General features: G+C 45.1%; 1 protein-coding gene across 3 annotated transcripts in view; it reads left to right on the top strand.

Annotated features, from left to right (window-relative positions):
• Positions 1 to 1,757: 1,757 nt before the first annotated feature.
• ntn2 (netrin 2) overlaps positions 1,758 to 20,292 on the top strand; it is a 55,616-nt gene continuing 37,081 nt past the window's right edge. Inside the window, exons 1-2 of one of the 3 annotated variants that reach the window (XM_050060561.1) lie at positions 1,758 to 1,897; positions 17,538 to 18,811. In XM_050060561.1, coding sequence (XP_049916518.1) covers positions 17,761 to 18,811 — 1,051 coding nt within the window. In that variant the 5' untranslated portion in view covers positions 1,758 to 1,897; positions 17,538 to 17,760. Of the gene's footprint in view, positions 1,898 to 4,132; positions 4,332 to 4,356; positions 4,800 to 17,537; positions 18,812 to 20,292 lie in introns of those variants that run through there. The other 2 variants (XM_050060562.1, XM_050060560.1) reach the window with 2 other exon arrangements.

The raw sequence follows: 20,292 nt of genomic DNA on the forward strand, positions 1-20,292 counted from the left end.
CACAGCCCAGAGGTAAGGGGAAGGCTAGTATGCTATTTACAGAGATAGCACTGGCAATCTGAACTGGTCAGTGGCGAAAAAACACACACTTCATACACACATACTCACTTACAGTACCCAGCGGGGCAGCCCTCCCCCTCTCTGCTCCAACACTGACTGACAGCTGACTCCACTCATAGCACTCATAGCACTGGCGATCTGAACCGGTCAGTGGCGAAAAAAAGCACTTTTAATGCGCAAACTTATACGGGACGCATTTGCCCCCGTTACCGTTTTAGCTCGTTTTGCAGCTCCGGTTGCATCCGCCTCCCTCAATACTGAACCAATTTTAGAACGAGTTGTACCCATGAATCATACGCACACATACACATGGGGAAATAGGGCCCAGGTTGAAAAATACCGAAGTTGTCCTTTAAGCATTTTTTCCAGACATATCTGTCCATTGGAGTGGATGTTGGATGACTCTTTAAATGGTTAAATACTGTTTGAATAGTGTTCTAAGGTGATTTTCTAATGATACAATCTGCTCATAATGCATTTTATTGATTATGTCCACACAAAATACAATTTCAACATATCTTTTCTGGAAATACTTAAGAAATTTAGGATTTTTAGAGCTGTGGTGACGAATACAGAGTAAACATACATATGCAATGTGTTGTAAAGCATCACTTTAGTCATTGATATAAGTTAACCATCCATGAAAAATAAATTAGGTCATGTTTTTCTTCTTTGAAAAAAAAGTCAGTCAAGACCATCTACTGACAAATAAATAAATAAATAAATAACCCAAAAATCCACCATTTGTGTGTGTTATAAAATAATTAAATAATTAGATTCTGAATTAGGTTCTGAATGGGTCACCAATTTGGCCTTAAAAACACAGTCTTAAAATTCTAATGAATAAAATCAAACTCAGTAAAACCTTGGAACAAGCAAACACAACATAGTGTGGAAATATTCTTAAGTGGTTTTCAAAAAGAGACACAAAATCCTGAAAAATTACTCTGTGTGGTCACATATTTTAAGTGAGACCGGGGCTATGGATCATACTCTTACTTTATTTTATTCTATTTTGTTGTTTTTATTTTATTATTTAGGCCTAATTTCATTTCATTTCATTTTATTTTTTGTTTTTATTTTTATTTTTATTTTTTTATTCCATTCATTTCTTTGTTTTATTTTATTACAGGACCTTTCTTGAAGCAAAGACTATGGCCAGGCAGACACAGGTGTAACTAATACTAATGATGGCTGCACTCCATTTAAGTGCCAGTGCTCTGTTGTATGTGCTGGCTCACGTGCAGGACTTACAGGGACAACCTAATGCAGCAGGGCATCATTACTGTTATTAGTAACACCTGTGCTTACAGGTCTGAACGCTGCACTGACAGAGGGCTGATATATTACTTAAACATAGCTTCTAAATGAAGTTGTTTAATCGCCTCTTATTAAAATGACTTCTTATATTATGTGGACAAGGACGACGATGAAGTTGAGCTAACAGGATGTAAAATATGCTGAACTGTGAGGATGACTCTCTGGCCAGAAACGTGACGGAGCTTTACACATGCTCTTCCACAAGAGGGCGCCCTCTAATCACTGAAAACCAGGTAGGGGGGTTTCCCCCCCAAGGACAAGGTAAGCATCTCTCCTTGCGCCCAACAGCAGGGGCGCCCAACAGCAGGGGTGCCAAAAAATGAAGCGAGGAAAAAGCCGGAGGCTGACATTTTCTCCAGGGTGTCCGCCGCAGGGAACCCAGCGCTGAGAGCCCCGGGGCTTTGAACAGACACACCACTGAGGCTTGTTTTGCAGACAAAAATCAGCACACTGATCCAAGTGAACCAACTCTAAAGGACCGAGGAGAGCTCCCCGCTTGAATCCCATCTGACAGCAAGTGAGTGTGTTGCCTGTTGTAAGTCTTGCTTTCTTTCATTCTGTCTTTAACGCAGTCTAATCTCTCCCAGTTGTAATGGGAGAGATAATCTAACTAGATTAGTGCCTGGCTGGCGGGGCTCCTTTATTTTACAGAAATGCGTCAAAATTGGCCCTGTGTGGGGAAAATGCCTGGACTGCGTGAAGGGACACAGCTCTGCGTGTCTGTGATAGAAACAGATGAGCTGACACCAGAATGTTTCAGTTTGTTGTTTTCTCACTGAAGATTTGCAGCATTGTGCTCAATTCCAAGAAACTCTGTTTGACCACATTATTGAAAGCTTGCTGAGATTGTTCCAAATTCTCCATTTACTGGCCTGCTTTCCCCAAATGCCTCAACATTTTAAATTGAAAACAGTAAAGCAAATGACAAAAGTGTGTTTACAGCGTCATTCCCACAATAACATTAATTTCATAAAGTTAGCAGAAAAAGAAGAAGAAGAAAGAAATAGAGCAGGGAGGAATGAAAAATGTAATTAGAGGAGAATAAGGAGGATTCATTATAAAACTAATTTAGACTGCTGTGTGAAGCCGAGGAAAAGGTTATTTTAGGGGCTGATTCACGTGAGAAAATCGTCGAGAAGCAGAGGAGACTTTGAAATGAAGAATTGGTCTTAGACTAATAGGAGGATGAAGTAATTGGACAGGAGGCCAGAGGAGCAAAAGGAGTAATAACAATAAATACAGCGCGATGGCAGATGAATGTGCGCAGACTGGAAGTTTCCTGGGAGAAAATGTGTCAAGTTTTCGCTTCCAAAATAAATGCAATACTTTAACATCCTGCGCAATAGCTCATAGCCTCGCGCTCGCTCGTGTGCCATTTATCCCAGCTCGGGTCTGATGAAAGTTAATTAATTTTATCCTATTTTAGATGAAGCTGGCACCACTTTTCCCTTTTGTGCGTAAACCCCATTAATTGGCAGTGTCTTTTTCTTTTTTTTTGTCCTGCCCCATTCCCTCACTGACACCATTAATGAGTGCTGGCTGCAGGTGTGTTCTCGTGCAGGGGTCACACACACACACTCAGGATTGGGGTTAATGCTTTTTATCCTAAATTATCCGCGGGTTTGAATACATATTTAAACGGGCTTTGTAGTGAGATGAATTACTGGAATAAAGGCACCAAAGCGCAGCTTGGTCCCGGGCCGGGCCGAGCCCAGCCGAGCCGGGCCGGGCCGGGCTGTTCCCCCCAGAGGATGGTACAGTAAATACAGGAGGAATGTTGATCAGCTTACAGCGGGGCCGGGAGGTGCTCGGGATTTTGATCGGCCGTGATGCTCGAAGGCTGCACCTGCACCAACACAGAGAGCAGCGCGCGGGCTGTCGCCTGTAAATTAACGGGAATTATGAAGCGGATTGTGGCTGTCCTCGCGCCTCTGCTGGAGTGGTTTCACAAATGTAAAATGTTATAAAATGTTATTCCATGCGCATTTACAAAATGAGTAGTTGTGGTGCGCAGATGCGTTTGGCTGAGACATTTTGAAAGTTGGAACAGGCGCAAAAAACCCACCTTAACGCCATTTATGTTCTCCCGCTGCTTCATGTAGACAGAAGTCAATATTAATATCAGTAATTACCACTGACTTCAATTTTAAAAGCTGCTTTAAGTCGCCAGTGACCTCTCCAGTGCGCTTTTACGCACGCTCTCCCCTAATAGGCTGTATAAAACTGCAGACACTCATCACGACAAACCACATTTAGCTGTCGCTCTTTAACCTACACACACACACACACACACGCACACACACACACACACACACACACACACACACACACACACACACACAGGGGTATAAAGCCATATGAATGCAGTTAATGAGTTAATGTGCTGCTGTCATGGCCGAGGGCGCAGGGCCACATTTTCTGTGCCAAAAAGAACCTCTCTCGCTCTTTGCGTGCACGCACACGCACACACATCCCTCCTCATGATGCAACCACGAGCCAATACTATAATATACTTAATTCGATGCTGCTTTAATTATTACATATTAATAAAACCATCAACATAGTCGCTGCCTTGGCGCGCAGGCTAATAAATCCTACACGTGTTGGGACTGTTATTAGGATTAATAAATTACAACACCCTGCATCTGCCTCTTGTCTCGGCGCGCCCCGGAGCCCCGCTAGGTCTACTCTTTTTCAACAGGTTCAACGTTGTGTTCTCATTACGACCTCCATATGGCTGCCTGTGAACACAGCGAGCCATGGGGCATTTAGAGGCATGCGGCGCGGTGAGAATGAGTCCGTAAAGCGGCGGAGGTATTTGTTGTAAAAGTGAGACCAGTTGTGTTGTTTGAGGGGAAAACAAATCTAGGAGCAAGTGGTCGTTTGGGCAAGTGTTTTAGCGCGCGTTATTTTGGCTACACGAGGAAATGGCACACATCAGTCAATGGCAGGTAAAATTAAACTTGAGCTAGGAAAACGCAAAACGCAGTGGGACTGTTGGAATATTTAGACCTCTCTCTCTCTCTCCCTCTCTCCTACACACACACACACACACACACACACACACACACACACACACACATGGTGGGGGAAATCTGGGTTTGATTTTAATGGGGAGTAGCCTACCCCGGGCTCGCTTTACAACCTATGGATGTACTGGACGGTTTTCAGTTGGTTTGAGCTCCGGGCGCGGATGCAGCGGTCCACCTCCTCTCGGTGTCCCCCTCACTTTTTCACTATGTTGCGCGTTTTCCTCGTCTCCTTGTAATATTTTAACGAGGCGAGTGTGAGAAACACTTTTGCGTTTGGAGAGGACACTTTCTGACGGAAGAGAACCTGAAGGCTAATAACTGGTGTGGATCTCTGGAGGGACGTCCTTTTAAATTCAAAGACAGCGAGATTCACGACTTGACACCGGGGTAAGTTTATAATCTGCGGGTCTCTGTTTCTGTTCCGCATCCAACGTGTTTTCGTGGATAGTTCATTCCAATTTTACGCACCGCTTATTCTCTCAGAAAAGAGGTGAGTGACTCAGGGCGCTCGCTGAGACGGGCTGTCCATTACCTGCCATTTGTTTTAAATGAACGCAATGACTGTCATTACTTTATTACAGGCTGAGCTCGTGTGTGACTGTATAAGTAGGTGTTTTGGGTCGCTGAATCAGCGGGGCGCGCTGGATCAGAGCGGCGGACACCGCAGACAGGTGTCAGCCTCCTCGGTTTACAGCTAGCCCGTGGGTCGTAGCAAAAAAAAAAAAAAAAAAAAAGCGAGAAAAACAGCCCGCGCCGAGGATTTAATACGAGGTACAAGAGGTGGACTATACGGAGCCAGTGAGCTTTAATAGCGACTTGGAATCAGAGCCAAGCGCGGATGCCAAAGCAAGCAGCGCGCTTCTCGGTTCCCGTCTTCCTCGACACTGCCCTGGCCAAGTCTCCCAATGCGTTTGTCACTTCTAATATTTTCCCTTTTCGCTCTAACGCCACCACCTGAAAAATATTTGTGTGTTAAAAAAAACATTATTTTTCAGCACTGAAGCAACTTTAAAGAGAAAAGTACAAGAATGAGTCAGGCAGCTTGAAGTTGTGTCTGTGGTTCATTGAGGTTTAAAGTGGCGATGAGCTTGATTTGAAGGGTGAAGCCCACCATGGCTGTAGATTTAGAGCATGTGCATTTGTGTCCCCCCCCCCCTGCTTTAAAGACATGAAAGTAGCAGATGGCTTTCAGTTGGACAAAATCAAATACATTTACACCATAAAGTAATGCAGAAAACACACAAATTGGTGTGAACAAAATCACCAGAATTCTGGAAATAAAGTGTTCAATACTCAAAATTCTCTGGCAGAGGAGGCCCCCATTTCAAAGCCCCCTCAATGCGGAAATCAAACCTACGCCCTTGAAGCTCACCGTGGTCAAGGTGTGACAGGACTCCCTTGGCTCATCTCCTCTCCGCTTACAAGCAGCAACAAGCCTGGTAGTGAAAGCGAGAGTCCCATACAGATTGCTTATCTTAACTGCTTCAATAGCCTTAAAGTATGCCCCTATTGCACACTGAAACAGTGTCAGCCACTTGACCTACTTCTCACTCTCACCGCAAATGACTGGAATCATTCCACGAAGAGGAGAAGGCCTCTGAATCCTCGCTGTTCGCCGAGGTCAGGGAGAATGCAAAAGAAAAAAAGTGTGTAAACCGAGGGGAGAATGTTTGAGTCGAACACGTGTGGTGAAGCGAGGCGCTGCTCATCTGGCCACCACTGCCCTGTTTTTGCAAATTAATCATCATTATTTAATTGCATCACGCCCTGCTTCCATCAATAACAGGGCGAGGGAGGTAGAGCCAGGAGCAGCTGAGGGCACATGATGTGGAAGCTAATCCAAAGCAACATAGTGCAGATTTGTGTGTGTGTGTGTGTGTGTGTGTGTGTGCAGTTGTATGTGGTATTTATGAACCCCACAGTAAAGCGGACGGATTGAGACGGAGAAAGCTGCAGTAACATAATCGTTTTTCTTTTGCTTTTGAAAAGCAGGATCCCTCAGAACTCTTGGCTCCGTCCACTTGAGCGAGTTAAGTCAACACATCCAATATATTTTTCTCTTATGGCCTCAACAGTTTGACAGGGCGAAGTAATCTCTCTTTCTGCCAGTCCTTCGTTTTCTGCTACCATATCAGGCTCTGGCACCTGATTCCACTGTGAATATAGCACTCTAAAGTTCCCTTGAATGGCAGTTTAATATTGTGATTTGACTCCAGGTGGAATTTCACGTGTAGTATATTTTCTGTTCTGTCCTTCCTGGATCATTCCCATCCCTGATATGAGTTTATATTTAGACCTGGAGATGGATGTGGTGTGATAAAGAGCCCACATTACACTCATTGTCTCCACTTTAGAGGTGCTGTCGCCCTGCAGTAAGTGGCCCTATGTTTTCTCTTTGAGTGACAAATTGAGTGTGTGTGTGCGCCCTTGCGTTTCCTGTTAAAATACCTGTCATTCGTCAGCGTGACGCCCAAGATGTCTCCCACTGTGTGAAGAGAATCCAGGGGCAAATGCTTCATCCTGCCACTCCCTGTACCCTGCTAGGCCTGCATGTGTCAGCCACACATTTCCTCCAGATGCAGAGGGATATGTGTGTGAGGTCTGCTAGTGTGTCTGTGCCCACTTAGTGCCTATAAGTATCCTTATCTCGCGTGGAGTACTTCTGTATTGATGGCAAAGTTCTCAGATGTGACGAGTTGAATTGACAATAGACTGGAGGAATGTTTGGCTCTCCGAGCGCTATGGCGACCGTGTGTGCTACCTGCTAGCTGAAACCTGCTCATCTCAACAGTTGTTCAGCATGTGAGCACAGAGGGCAAAGCAACACGTTGTTAAAATAGCAGGCTGCTGCCATAAAGTTGGACCAACTCTTTGCTAGCATGCTAACCTGTTAAAGAAGGGGGTTCTCTAAAGGAGAATGACGTCAATTAGTTGTTTCAGCGAGTAGCCCAAAATGGCAGCTACTCATTTTGACTTAAGCATTGCGTTACGTCAAAATGCTTTTGTGTTCTCTCTCAGTACACTTTGAAGTCTTTCTGATCCACAGCTAGTTAGTGAAACTAGTTAATCTAGCTCTCTGTGCCATTGCTGCTGCGGCTGATTTTGACAGACTATGACTATAGCAATGGGACGATGAAGCTTTGGCTGTTGCTGTCGATTGTGGCTATGCACCTCGTAGCAAATCAGTTTATAATGGGTGCAACACGTGCAGGGCTTGTGTGTGTGTGTGTGTGTGCAGTGAATTGACATGGTTGTGCTGCTGGCGGAGCGTTGTTTTGAAGCTGCTGTATTCTTGTGGTGTGTTTGGGAACACATCTGTCATATCTGATAGAAGCGCTGCGGGTTCAAATCCCCTGCGGGTTGGAGATCATAACCATAACCGTATCTATAGCATCGCAGATTCAACCACAAATGCAGCCGTAGTCCGAGCAGTAACTATATCCGCAGCCGCAGCTTCAACCACTAACTTACAACCAGGCAGAGCAGCTGCAGCCAGTGGTTGTGTACTGTTGGAACTCAGCCTTTTGAAATGAGTTATGAGAAATAGATGCAAAATATAGTGTGTGTAGTATCTGCGGAGCGTTTAGCTGGCAGTGTAACTGGACTGGACCAACATGCTACTGTATAGATCAGGGGGAATGCAAACTTGAATGCGAGGTAACACAAAAGTTGTTGTGAGGAAGCACAAAAGAAGATCAGAAAGAAATTCCCATCTTGACTTGTGCCCAAACCTGACCATATCATTGTCACGTCATAAAATAGACGGCACAGGCAAATGGCGTGCTAATAGGGCTGTCAGGTCAGAAAACGCCTGTCATTCTAAAAGGCATGGCCACATGACTTATTTGTCATTTCATTTGGATGACTTGTGTTAATGTCAGCCAAGCCAAAAGACAGACATTTAGGTGCTTTCCCCTTCTCACTGGGAGACAGCTGACCTTTGAGCTTTAGGCGAAGGTCACTCGGTGCGTGCTAACATTGGCACCGAGAGAGAACGAGCGGAGGTGTAGATAGGGAGGAGAGGAACAAGGGAAGAGGGGAAAGGGAGTTTTCTGATGAGTCACAAGCTCTGGCATCCTTCACAGTGTGTCTTCCTGTGTGAGCGAGGGCACATATAAAAACCGAGCGGAGAGCATGTGTTTGTCCGTCAACAGCGTGTGTGTTTAAGTGTAACGTACGCAACCGTGCGAGTATTCCAAGCACTTAATAAAATGATTTGCGGTTTTCTTCCCCCTGCGAGTTCAAAGCGGGTCCTTGCTTTCGGCTGTGGGGTAGAGGTTGCTCTTGTGCAATGGAAAAAAAAAGAGACTGTTTTCCTGTTAGGGGGGCTTTTTTGGGAAAACCGCGGCTCTGCCTACCGCAGCCAGCCTTCAAAGGGCTTTGAAGGAGTGCTCACCTCTCCTCTCCTTAAATCCTTCCATCCCTCTAAACGAGCTACTTCCTCTCGTATTCAGGAGCACCTCACCTGCCTCTCCTGGACCGCCACTGTCCAACCGCACTGCTGCAAAGCTGCGGTTGGGGTTATGCTCAGGTCCATGGGAAATGTTCAATCAAGGAGCCCTCAGTCCACCCACACACTCTCACAACAGCACACTTTAGCCTCTCAGCATTTTTCTTTTTTTACATGTCTTTATCATCTGTGTAACCTCGCTGCATTGCCTTCATCTGACAAGCACTGAGGACAAATATGTCATCCTTTTCTTGGTGCATCTTGACAGCACACAGAGGAAATAATTCTTGTATTTAAAAGCAGATTTGACATACAGAAGGGGACTATACATTTTTGAACCCTTGTCCCTCCACTCCCAAGACTGTCACTCTGTCACTTAAAAATCCAAGGCAGAGTATAACTCTTTCCTCCCTCACTCGCAAGTTCACAGCTATATTTCTCACTTGAGAATGTATTCGGGACTGAAGCCCTGTTGGACCTCTTTGGTATTTTTAACCCTCTGCGTTGATTTTTAGCAAAGATGCCACTATGTTCCCAGGATTTTTAGTGGCATTTTTAGTGTTTATTAAGCCCCAGATGTGACTCAAATCAAGGTTCTTGGGTTTACATGGACAAATCTGTTTTTTGCCCTTATTCCAAAAAACACAATATTTCTACTAAACTGTTTACATAGCTAATAAAAATGAGTATTCCACTAGTATTTCCATTCACATGCAGCCGCGCATACTCCGATTAACGTGCCCTTACATGCCGTTTATCATGTCAAAATATGGAAAAGTAGAACAGCTGTCGCTTGTGCCAGGATTTTTTCCAAGTTTTCCACCAGTGGCAGTCTTGTTAGACTACACGAACACAGCCTCCCTCTTTCCTTTAATCACCTTCTTCAAAAGTTCAGTGATGCGATATTTGCATTTTCATAATGTTTAGACGTAGGCGTGTTCCTCCTTCCGGCCAGAAATGTGGGCTTTTCTTTTGAACATGCATGTCTGAGCCACAGCCTTGCAAACTGTTGACTAGTTGGTTAGTGTACAGCGCATCCATGACAATGCAGAGAGCTGACTGAAACAGGGAAGTGTAGCAAACTGCGGTTACACCCCCAAATGAAACGCATAGTCCAAATGTGCTATACATGCCCAAAGAATGCTGTTCAAACCTGGATAATACCAGCATATCCCACATGTCTTAGTCGGAAAATGCTTCCTCCGGAAAAAGGCCTCATTCCGAACATCCAATTGGAATATGCTGCTGACATGACCAGTTTTAATCTGGAATATTGTCATATTCAACATAATTGTGGGATTTTAGTGTGCATGGAAACGTCCCCATTGTTAGCTGCAAACCCTGCCACTGTACTTTGTATGTTATTTATGATTTTGTGTTAAATACTAGAAGAAAAATAGACATAAGTTTAGAAATATGATTTTTGAAACACAATTTGAAGTTCAGTCACCTTTACATTGTTTTTAATTTACTCTTAAAGAAGACTCAGCATCATATTTGCATTTTTCTCTTCATTTTTTATTACCAAAAACAAATAATTTACTCTAAACTGCAGTCACCACTTTCTTTTTGCTGCAGAAAACACAGCAGTGTGTGGATATGCTGGGAAATCTGTAAAAAAACAAAGAGCCCTTCTTATTCTAGATATCTATATTTTTTGTCTGTTCCATTTCTCACAATTTAACCCTGCTTAAACCCTGAATCTGAGTCACTGTTGCCCAGAACTTTCTGCTTGCTCATGTCCTTTCCCCTCCCTACGCCTGCCACTTTCTCACCAAAAACACTGACCTCACAGAACACCTCATTAACAGAAAAATACACAACTTGTCCTATCAGCAATTTTTTTTTCTCCTGCTTTTGTACCAAAGTGCATATAAATGCAGAGAGTGGTAGCTCAGCGCAACTTCCTGTCAGTGAGTCTGTGAGAATGAGCCTGACCTCGTCTTCCACCTCGCGCTGTCTGTCTTCTCTCCTCCTGTTCGGTTCTGGATCAGGTTCTGTTGATTTAAAGAACCGCTGTCGGACTCGGGGCCAGCCGTGTGGGCTGGGCCACAGAAGCTGCTGCATTCCTCTGCTGGGCGTTCTGCCTTTCTCCCTGCAGTGTCTCTCCCTGCCAGATGCAGAGATGGAAAGGCAGGGATTATTTCACTTATATGTTTTATGATTGGATCCTCCTGCTTTGTGATTAGCCTCACGAGCCCTTTAGAGCCTGAGATATATCACCAGATTATTAGTAACAGATAGCAGCTAGTTCAGGTGCAGCAGCTTGAGGTGACGGGAACAGTTCTGAAGGTTGGAATAAGAGAAAAGCAAAAAGAAAAAAAAAAGCTATGGGTATTTTTCAGATTAAACCTTTCAGAGACACTCACACGGAGCCTCTGAGCAGACTTTAGAAATTTGTCAGTGATCCCCCTGCTAATGACGCTCTCAGCTGTGAGAGGTGACCCCCTCCTGCCCTCGGCCCTCCCCGCTCCTCCTCCCCTCCTCCCCAATCCCTAATGAATGCCAGCAAGGAACTCCAAGCACCCTACACCCCAACACCCACCACCCACACACACACACACACATACACACACGCTTACACAAACAGCAGGATCGTCGTCACCACTGTGGAGACGGCCATCATCAAGTGGAATTCAGTCCACTAATATCTGACCCCGTCACCTGAGGCCTGTCAGTCATGTTGATTCATCTGGATAGGTTTATTTACCTGTTAAATGAGTGTGTGTGTAAGGTTACGGATGGAAGGATGTGATTGGTGCTGAAACAATTATTAAATTAGGCGATAAGTCCATTGACAGAAAATGAATCCCCCAAATTTTGATAATCAATTAATTGTTTAAAGCTTGGGTAGGCAGTTTAATTTTGGTGTCACTGGGCAAAAATCCCATAACAAACTTGGCTCTGTTTTCAGGCTTTAGAAAATGTAGTCCAGGACTGAATACCTTAGCCAATCACAGGCCATTTCAGAGAGAGCAGCTGTCATTCATGTCAATCACTGCTCATGAATTGTGGTCATGGAGTCAAACTAGGCAGTGCTGATCAAACACAAATCGAGATTCTGTCACTACATTGCCAATTTCACATCTCAGATGTTTTCAGAAACACATTTTAGCGCACTGTGTAGCTGTAAAATGAAAAAGTTTGCCAACAGTTGAGCCAAAGACAAGCACCACCCACAAGCTGGGGCAAACATTCTCATCTTACAGCTAAACAGTACACTGAAATATGTTTCTAAAAACATTTTAGGCAACAAATAGTCAATACAGGAACAAAATCTTGATGATATTTGACCAGGGCTGCCTAGTTTGACCATTTGACCACAGTTCACGAGCAGTGATTGATAAAATTGACAGCTGCGTTAGAGATTCCTTGGCTCTGATTGGTTGTTTTCATGATTCTTGCAAATATCAGAAGAAGAACTGTGAGGAGGCAGAGAAGCATGATTTTTTTTCACGGATTTTCTGCCTCATGTACTACTGTCAGGTTATAGTGACAGTTAATTAAAAAATGACTGCCATATTTGCTCAAAAAATGTTTCTGTAAGTAATACATTTAAGAAAAGTGGCAAAAAATTGACATTGTCTTGATTAAAATACTCAAACGTGAGCTCAGACGTTGTTCAGGTGAAAACAACAACAACCTTAAACTGTGCAGTCTGCGTAGAGGGGGATTTTTGACTGTGTTGCTGCTCACACTGTTCTTTTATATTCATCTCTCCATAATGATAATGAGAATAGCGGTGGTCCTGTTGTTAGCCCATTAAAAAGTCCTCCATGGTTCTGGGCAGCCACTAATAACCCCACCAGGGATTACTGTACAGCAGGCTGGAGGGACAGCAGGGCACCAGTTTGGACCTCAGCTTGCTGTCATCCGAGAGAGGCGACCCCGTAGACCCCCATTCACTCGCAGTCTTAGTGGGGCCACCACGCCAACTCTCTAGAGCAGCGTGAAAGGCTCCCACTTGGGATACAAAGTGGCTCAGCTGTCCCTCTCCTATCCTCACCTCCCACAGCGGCCCCTCCTCTACACCCAAGCCAAATAAAGCCTCTCAGCGACTTCTGTTTTCCTAATCTGTGAACTCTGACAGAGGCGCCCACGCTTGAAAGAGAGACAACTCAACATGGGATGATCTCCCGGTGACAGGGAGAAGCTGAAAAAACGTTGCCGAAAACCACCAGACCACCCTGTCATCTTCCTGTTCCTGTCTTTCTGCCTCTCTCTGCTGCTCCTTCTATTACTCACCCACCGCTAAAGGAAGGCGAATTTAATCTAATTTCCCCTCCTTTTGCCCTCAATCATCTACCTTCTCTAATTGGGCTGTCGCTGTTTGATTAAAACCCTTGAATACGTTCCAGTAGCCAAATGGCCTGAGTAGTCTTTGTGGTATGGCACAACTTCTCATGCAGGGGGGCTTCCACTCTCAAAGCCCCATATTTGTTCATCCATTCTCACACTGTGCCTGTACTACTAATGGCCAAATTATTTAGTACTGCAGTAACTTAGCCACCAGGGATTGTAGCACGTCCGCACAAGTACATTCTCTTTGCCATTAATCCACACAGGAATGTTGCGGTTGTGAATGCTGTTTGTATTTGTCACAGCGCTTCCAAGCAGCCTATCACTGAGAAATTGCTTAGCTGCTACAGGAACAGTTTGTCTTTTAACATACCATAATGGTGGTATGTTTGTGTGCTACTTTAAAGGTCAAGTGTGATGGACTGAAAGGGATATATTGGCAGAAATGGAATATAGTATTATCACCTGAAAATAAGAATTGTCATGCTTTTTGTTATCTTACAATGATCCATTTTTATTTAGAAGGGGAATGGGTCTTTGTCCACAAAGTCTGCCATGTTGCAACGCCATATTTCTAGTAGCCCAGAATGGACAAACCAAACACTGGCTCTAGGTAGGACCATTTGTGTTTTCGCTTTGGCCACTGAAGAGAACAGCCCCTCTGATGAGCCAAACAGTGTTTGAAAAAAACTGATTTTAATCTGAAACTGCTTTATTTTGTGTTTTTACTGGTTCAAATCATGAGGTCTGTTCGTTTTGGAGACGAGGAGACCTCTGCGGCTAATTCGGCTCCTGATAAAAACCTCCTGAACATCTTGATCTTAAGTTATAGGAGAAAATAGCTGAGCACACATTAGCAGGTATTGGGCTAGCAGCCTGTTCAAGGCAAACAGCATCAGAGAAACACTGATTTGTAACATGACACCGCTTCATTCAGTGTTTTTTTCTGGTTTTAATAAGCAGGGGTCTCATTTGTAAACATTGCGTATGCACAAAACGAGGTCCGAAAGACGCGTACGCCACTTCCCATATAAAGTTGATGGGAGAAACTTTGACCCATGCTTACGAACGTTTTTAGTATGGATCCTACACATTGTTTTATAAATGAGACCCCTGGCCAGTTTGTTTTGGAGAGGAAGAGACCTCTGCGGATAATTTGGCTCCCAGTAAAAACCTCCTGAGCAATGGACACCGAAGGAATCTTAACCTGGAGTTCACGCTTGTCACACGGGAGAAGTTTCAGCTGGTCACAATCAGCAATCCTAGCCACTAGATGCTACTAAATCCTACGCACTGCTCCTTTAAAAGTCGCAATCTGTGATCTAAATGCAAACAAAAGTGAAGCCAATACTAAAATCAAAACTCAGATGGAGGCTGATATCACTCCAAGATTGACTGATACATTTTTTAATTCATGCACTGAATTTATTAGAGGTTGACATTTGGGGAATACGCTTATTCCCTTTCGTGCTGAGAGTTAGATGAGAAGGTCGATACCACTCTCATGTCTGTACACTAAACATGAAGCTGCAGCCAGCAGCATTTCTGTGTGGTATTCATTGTCTTCTTCAGGAAGACAGAGACACACACGGGCCTGCAGCTGTTGCTACTTCAACCACATTTAATGAAAGACAATGTCTGCCCCCACTGAGGGGAAATTGTGGCTTGTTAAACACACTGTCGATGCTGAAAGCAAAGACTTTTCTCGCTGAAACAGATTCTTTACTATTTCAAAGGTCAGCCAGCTACACCACTGTGCTGACGTCCTGGCACAGCTTATGGATGCAGAAAAATTTTGTGGAGCTGGCTCACATTTTTGCAGCTTTTATAGCGATATAGAATAAGTTTTTAATAGATACCAGCTTTTTGCCACAGTGTAGTGTTGCTCAGAGGAAGCGTAACACGAGGCTAGCATCTATTTCAGAGGGCGTACAGAGTGGAATTAAACAGCCTTGTCACTGTTCTCTCTCTGTTTAACCTACACGCTCATCTGCCAGACGCGCCTGACAGCACCAGACCCTGGAAGAATCTCCCAGCAGGCCCGGCAGCACGGCGGACCGCACCATATTTAGTCATCCAAAGTCCAGACACAGACCAATGCAGTCCTCCACCTTAATCTGTCTCCCCTCTCCGTTTCTCTCTCCATCTCTCTCATTTTTTATGTCCTTTCCTCAACTCCCTCCCTCCATCTCTGTCACTTTCGCTCTCTCTCCTCCGGCTTCCATTCATATCTGTCCTCGCTCGGCCTCCCTCGAGTCAGTTCTGCTTTATCACTGTCGTGCCCCTCGCTGTTTTTCTCCCCCTCATGTGTCCTCCTTATCTACTAAAACTCTTCTTTCCTTGTTCCTGTTTGTCCTCTTTTTCAGCCTCATAAGTCTGTCAAGTATTTTCCTGCCTGTATTTTTTTTTAAACTTTCTAACTTCCTCTCACTCCCTCAACAACATGCCCGTCAAACATGAAGTCTGAATAATTCCCTCTCTCCGTCTTTTTCCTTTCTTCCTCACCTGTCATAAATTCTTCCCCCTTTACTCCGGCTCCTTCCCCCCTCCTTCCCTCTCCGAGCCTCCCCACTGTCTCTTTTCTCGGATGAGCCTGCCGCTGATGGAAGCTGGGCCTGGATGCTAATGAGTTGCTAATTCTATCAGCCGTCTCTCCATGCCCTCCCCAGTGGGTGTCGGGGCCCGCCAGCTTTACCACGGCCAGCCTTTTGATGGAGTGCCTCGGCTGATGAACTCCCGCCTGCGTGCCCACTTTAACCTCCTCGTCCTCAGACACATGTCATTGATCAATGTCCTTATCCGTCCTGGCAAGGCCCACTCTTACTCCAGTCATTTATGAGCAGGCCCATTCCCTGAAATCCATTTTTCATATGTTGAATATTGTAATAGCAGGGGATTTTTTTATAGTGTTTTCAAGTTCAGGTTTTCAAATTTCGTGGCTCATGCACTCCAAATATACACTCTTTATTCCAAGTAGAGTTCAAAATGAAGCAGAAAAGACAGTTTAAAAGATGTGGTTTCAATTTGGAGGGTTGTTGTACTTCCACTTTGTGACAGTCTTTCTGCTCTGTGTAAGTCCCTCGTGGTATTTTCCTCTAACACCCAATCTGCGCTTGAGAAGAGGCCAAATGGCTTGGGTTTAAGCACTTGAGCACAGAAGAGTGGCCCTATTTACCAGGCCACTGGGCCCTTTTTTCAGAGGGTTGCTAGCTTTGGACCCCTCACATAAGAAAAGAACGAAACTTTTGTTTTTCCGACTCCCCTTAAATCCGTCTGTCTGCCTTCCTCCGCTTGACTGAAGTGGATACAGAGGCGGCCTTTTGTTCTACCAAGATGAAGAGGGATGCTGTAGTATAAGAGGGAGAGTGAGGGTAAGGAGGAGGTGGGTGTGATTCATTGTAATTTAATAAATACCTCGCAAAGAGGGTTGGGGTGCCTTCTCAACCCCTCAGCTGTCTGTTTTGAAATGGGGCTCTTCTGGATTTGACACCCAGGGAAGTAAAAAGGGGATTAGGGAAGGAAAAGCCTCAGGCTATATACATCTCTTTCTCTGTCTTTTTCTTCGCCCCAAGGCTTTCTCTGTCCCCCCCTGCTTCAATCTTTCTCTCTTTGGGACCGAGAGGCCCCTCGTCTCGCTGTGAGCGTATGAATGATGTCATCCAGGTACCTATCTTGACCCAAAGAATTAAAAAGGCTTGAATGGAGTCTCATGGCCTCAGTTCTTCTAATGCAGAGTATAATCCTCAAATAGCTATCACTTTTGGTGAATTTTCTGGTTCAGTGAATGAACATAATGCTCCCCTCTCGAGGGTCAGCACCGTGTAACAATAGTGTTGCAACGCTTGATTTACTGTCAAATTCCTGCAAAAAAAAAATCACTTAAAAAAGCTTAATATATAAAATAGTTTGTCTTTTTTTTTCACTCTTAAAGCAGAAGTTTGACCAGGGTCACACACGGTCCACTGCTTCGCAGCATCAACAGGGATTATAGGGTGACTTCTGCCATGCTGCTCAAGCATGACCAGAAGGCTTGGCCAGTTTTGACCTGAATGGAAGTGCTGAATGAGAGGCCGGCATTAAAATTCAGGATGCAGTCACTTGCAGCCACTAATGTCTCTCTTTAAATGGTCACATCCTTTCTCTTGGGGCCCCCCAGCTCACTGTCTTATCCTCTGACAGGCTTTTAGTCAATGAAAACATTCACTTGTGATTGTACAGTACAAGAGATACAATGTAATTTGCTTTATAAGGGCAATATAATTTGTAGATGATTTTATACAGTAGAATTAGATCAGCATCACTTTCAATTTTATATCCTATTATGGTAAAAATATGTCTCTGACACTGACCTTTGTGTTTGTTTCTCTCTCTTACAGGAAGGGCTCTGGTCAGCCTGAAGTGAAGGGTCACTGAGCTCAGACACTCTCCTTCCCTCACACACATAGGGGAAAGTCACACACACACACACACACACACACACACGGACACATCTGCACGACGACACGTTTACATTTACACACAGACTCTTGGGTACACGCACAAAGACTCATCCGTGCATAAACACAGACACACGCTCACACACAGGCCCCTCTGAGCAGGATGAGGGAACCCTGGAGGTGCCTGCTGGGCCTGTGCCTCCTGGCATGCTCAGCCTCCACCCACAGTGCCACCAATCCCTTCGCAGGGCAGCAGACCCCCCCAGACCCTTGCTACGATGACACAGGCGCAGCCCGGCGCTGTATCCCCGAGTTTATCAATGCCGCCTTCGGCAAGGAGGTGATGGTGTCCAGCGTCTGTGGCCGGCCTCCGTCCCGTTCCTGCAGCGTGGTGGAGCGGGGCGACGATCGGCCTTCTGTGCGCACGTGCCAAATCTGCGACGCAGCCGACCCCCGCCGTGCCCACCCTGCTACCTACCTCACTGACCTCAACTCAGCCCACAACCTCACCTGCTGGCAGTCAGAGAATCTGAACACCTCGCCGCACAATGTGACTCTCACCCTTTCACTGGGGAAAAAGTTTGAGATCACCTATGTCAGCCTGCAGTTCTGTTCACCACGACCCGAGTCCCTGGCCATATATAAGAGCATGGACTACGGCAAGACCTGGATGCCCTACCAGTTCTACTCCTCACAGTGCCGGCGTATGTACAACCGGCCCAACAGAGCAACCATTACCAAGCAGAACGAACAGGAGGCTCTATGCACAGATGGCCACACTGACCTCTACCCGCTGTCTGGAGGACTCATTGCTTTCAGCACTCTGGACGGACGGCCCTCCGGCAAAGACTTTGACAACAGCCCCGTCCTCCAGGACTGGGTAACCGTCACCGACATCCGCGTGGTCTTCAGCCGGCCCCAGCTGCCCCGGGAGCTGCAGCTGGGGGCCGGAAGCAACAGCGGAGGGAGGGACGACGACCCCATGGCGGTGACATCCACACTGCCAACTTATTTCTATGCAGTGGGAGACTTCCAGGTGGGCGGGAGGTGTAAATGCAACGGACACGGCTCGCGCTGCCTGAAAGACAAGGAAGGCAAACTAGTGTGTGACTGCAAGCACAACACAGAGGGACCCGAATGTGACCGCTGCAAGCCCTTTCACTATGACCGACCGTGGCAGAGGGCCAATGCCCGCGAGGCCAATGAGTGTCTGCGTAAGTCTTTCCCTCTATCTGTCATTCTTTATGTGCTTTTTACATGTCTCAGTTAGTCTGCTGTGGAACATACTGTAGAGTTCTCTTTGCCTGCAAACAATACAGACCGTTCTGAGAACATTTAACACAAAGTATTTTCCTGAGAAGAGACATAACAGGATGGCTTTACAGTAAGTGTAATATTGTGACTAGGGCAACAGCTTTGGTCCGTGTTTACTTCCTGTCAGCTACTGCATTGACTAACACTTGCAGGAAACACAATTGTGCCCATTTAGTGGCTGTTAAAGGGATAGTTTGGATTTTTTTGAAGTGGGGTTGTGTCCCAAAGTCAGTGTTTTACCTACAGTAGATGGTGATAGGTTTGGAGAAGCAGCAGAAGTCCCAACAAAGAAACTAAGCGATGTTCTGCTGTGGACGGAGTGACAGCAAGGCAAATTTTAGCCACCAAAAAACCCCATAACAGTTTAAGTGTACGCTATATTGAGAATATTTTCATAGTTTTACCTTTCTGTCAGACAGCCCGTTCTCACGGAGAAGCCGTTTAGTTCCCTATCTATGCTCTCGTCAGCCACCAGACTCCTTAGACAAAAACTGTGCTTTTAGTTTGCCGAACACAGGAGCTGTCGGTCTGCCGCTGCCTCGATCAGGAAGTTAGTTTGTATTATTGTGTGACTTCAGTAAATCTAAACAAACCCGTTTAAATGCCAAAATCACACATTAGAAGAGCCAATCGAGATAGCGATAGACCAGCAACTCCTGTGTTTTGCAATGTTAAATCACTGTTTTTCTCAAATAGGCCTGGCTTTGAAAACAGCAAAAAAAATGGCTCCAGTTCCCTGTCTAATGGTAATGTAAAACAATAAAATATTCTAAATATAGCACTTAAACTGATATTGTTTTTTTAAGTGGTTGAACAAGTTTTTGTTGCTGACCCCTTCATAGCAGTACATTAGCTTGGCTTCCATGTCAGACTCTATCCAGATACTCCAAACTGGCGCTGTGCTTAATGACATCTACTGTAGGTAATACGCTGGCTATGAAAAAGTCAAGGAATACCACTTCAAAAGATCTGGACTATCCCTTTAATAAAGAAGCATGCATATGTAAATTTCTGCTCTGTTCCTTTCCCCTTTCTATGAATCAGGGAGATATTGTTTCCCAACAGTATATCTCCTCAGCACGCTCAGAATTCCTAATGAGCAAATGGGATTCGGACAGAAGATTGGCCGCCTTATATCTGATACAAATATCCCATTCTAGGTTGAAAGAGTGTATGAAAATCTTTTTGGAAACCCAGGTTGTTTATTTCTTCATTGGATGGAGTCATGACCGTTTCACCACCCACTCTCAGGATATGACAGCAACGTAAAATCAGGCCAACAAATTGAATTTATACACAGACACACAAGGAAAGAGAGAGGGAGGCAGAAACGGACAGATTTAACTATGATGACCTGTGTTTGACTGTCACATGGGTAATT

This window comes from Epinephelus moara, chromosome 13 (genome assembly GCF_006386435.1).
Source record: "Epinephelus moara isolate mb chromosome 13, YSFRI_EMoa_1.0, whole genome shotgun sequence".
In the NCBI taxonomy this organism is placed as follows: Eukaryota; Metazoa; Chordata; class Actinopteri; order Perciformes; family Serranidae; genus Epinephelus; species Epinephelus moara.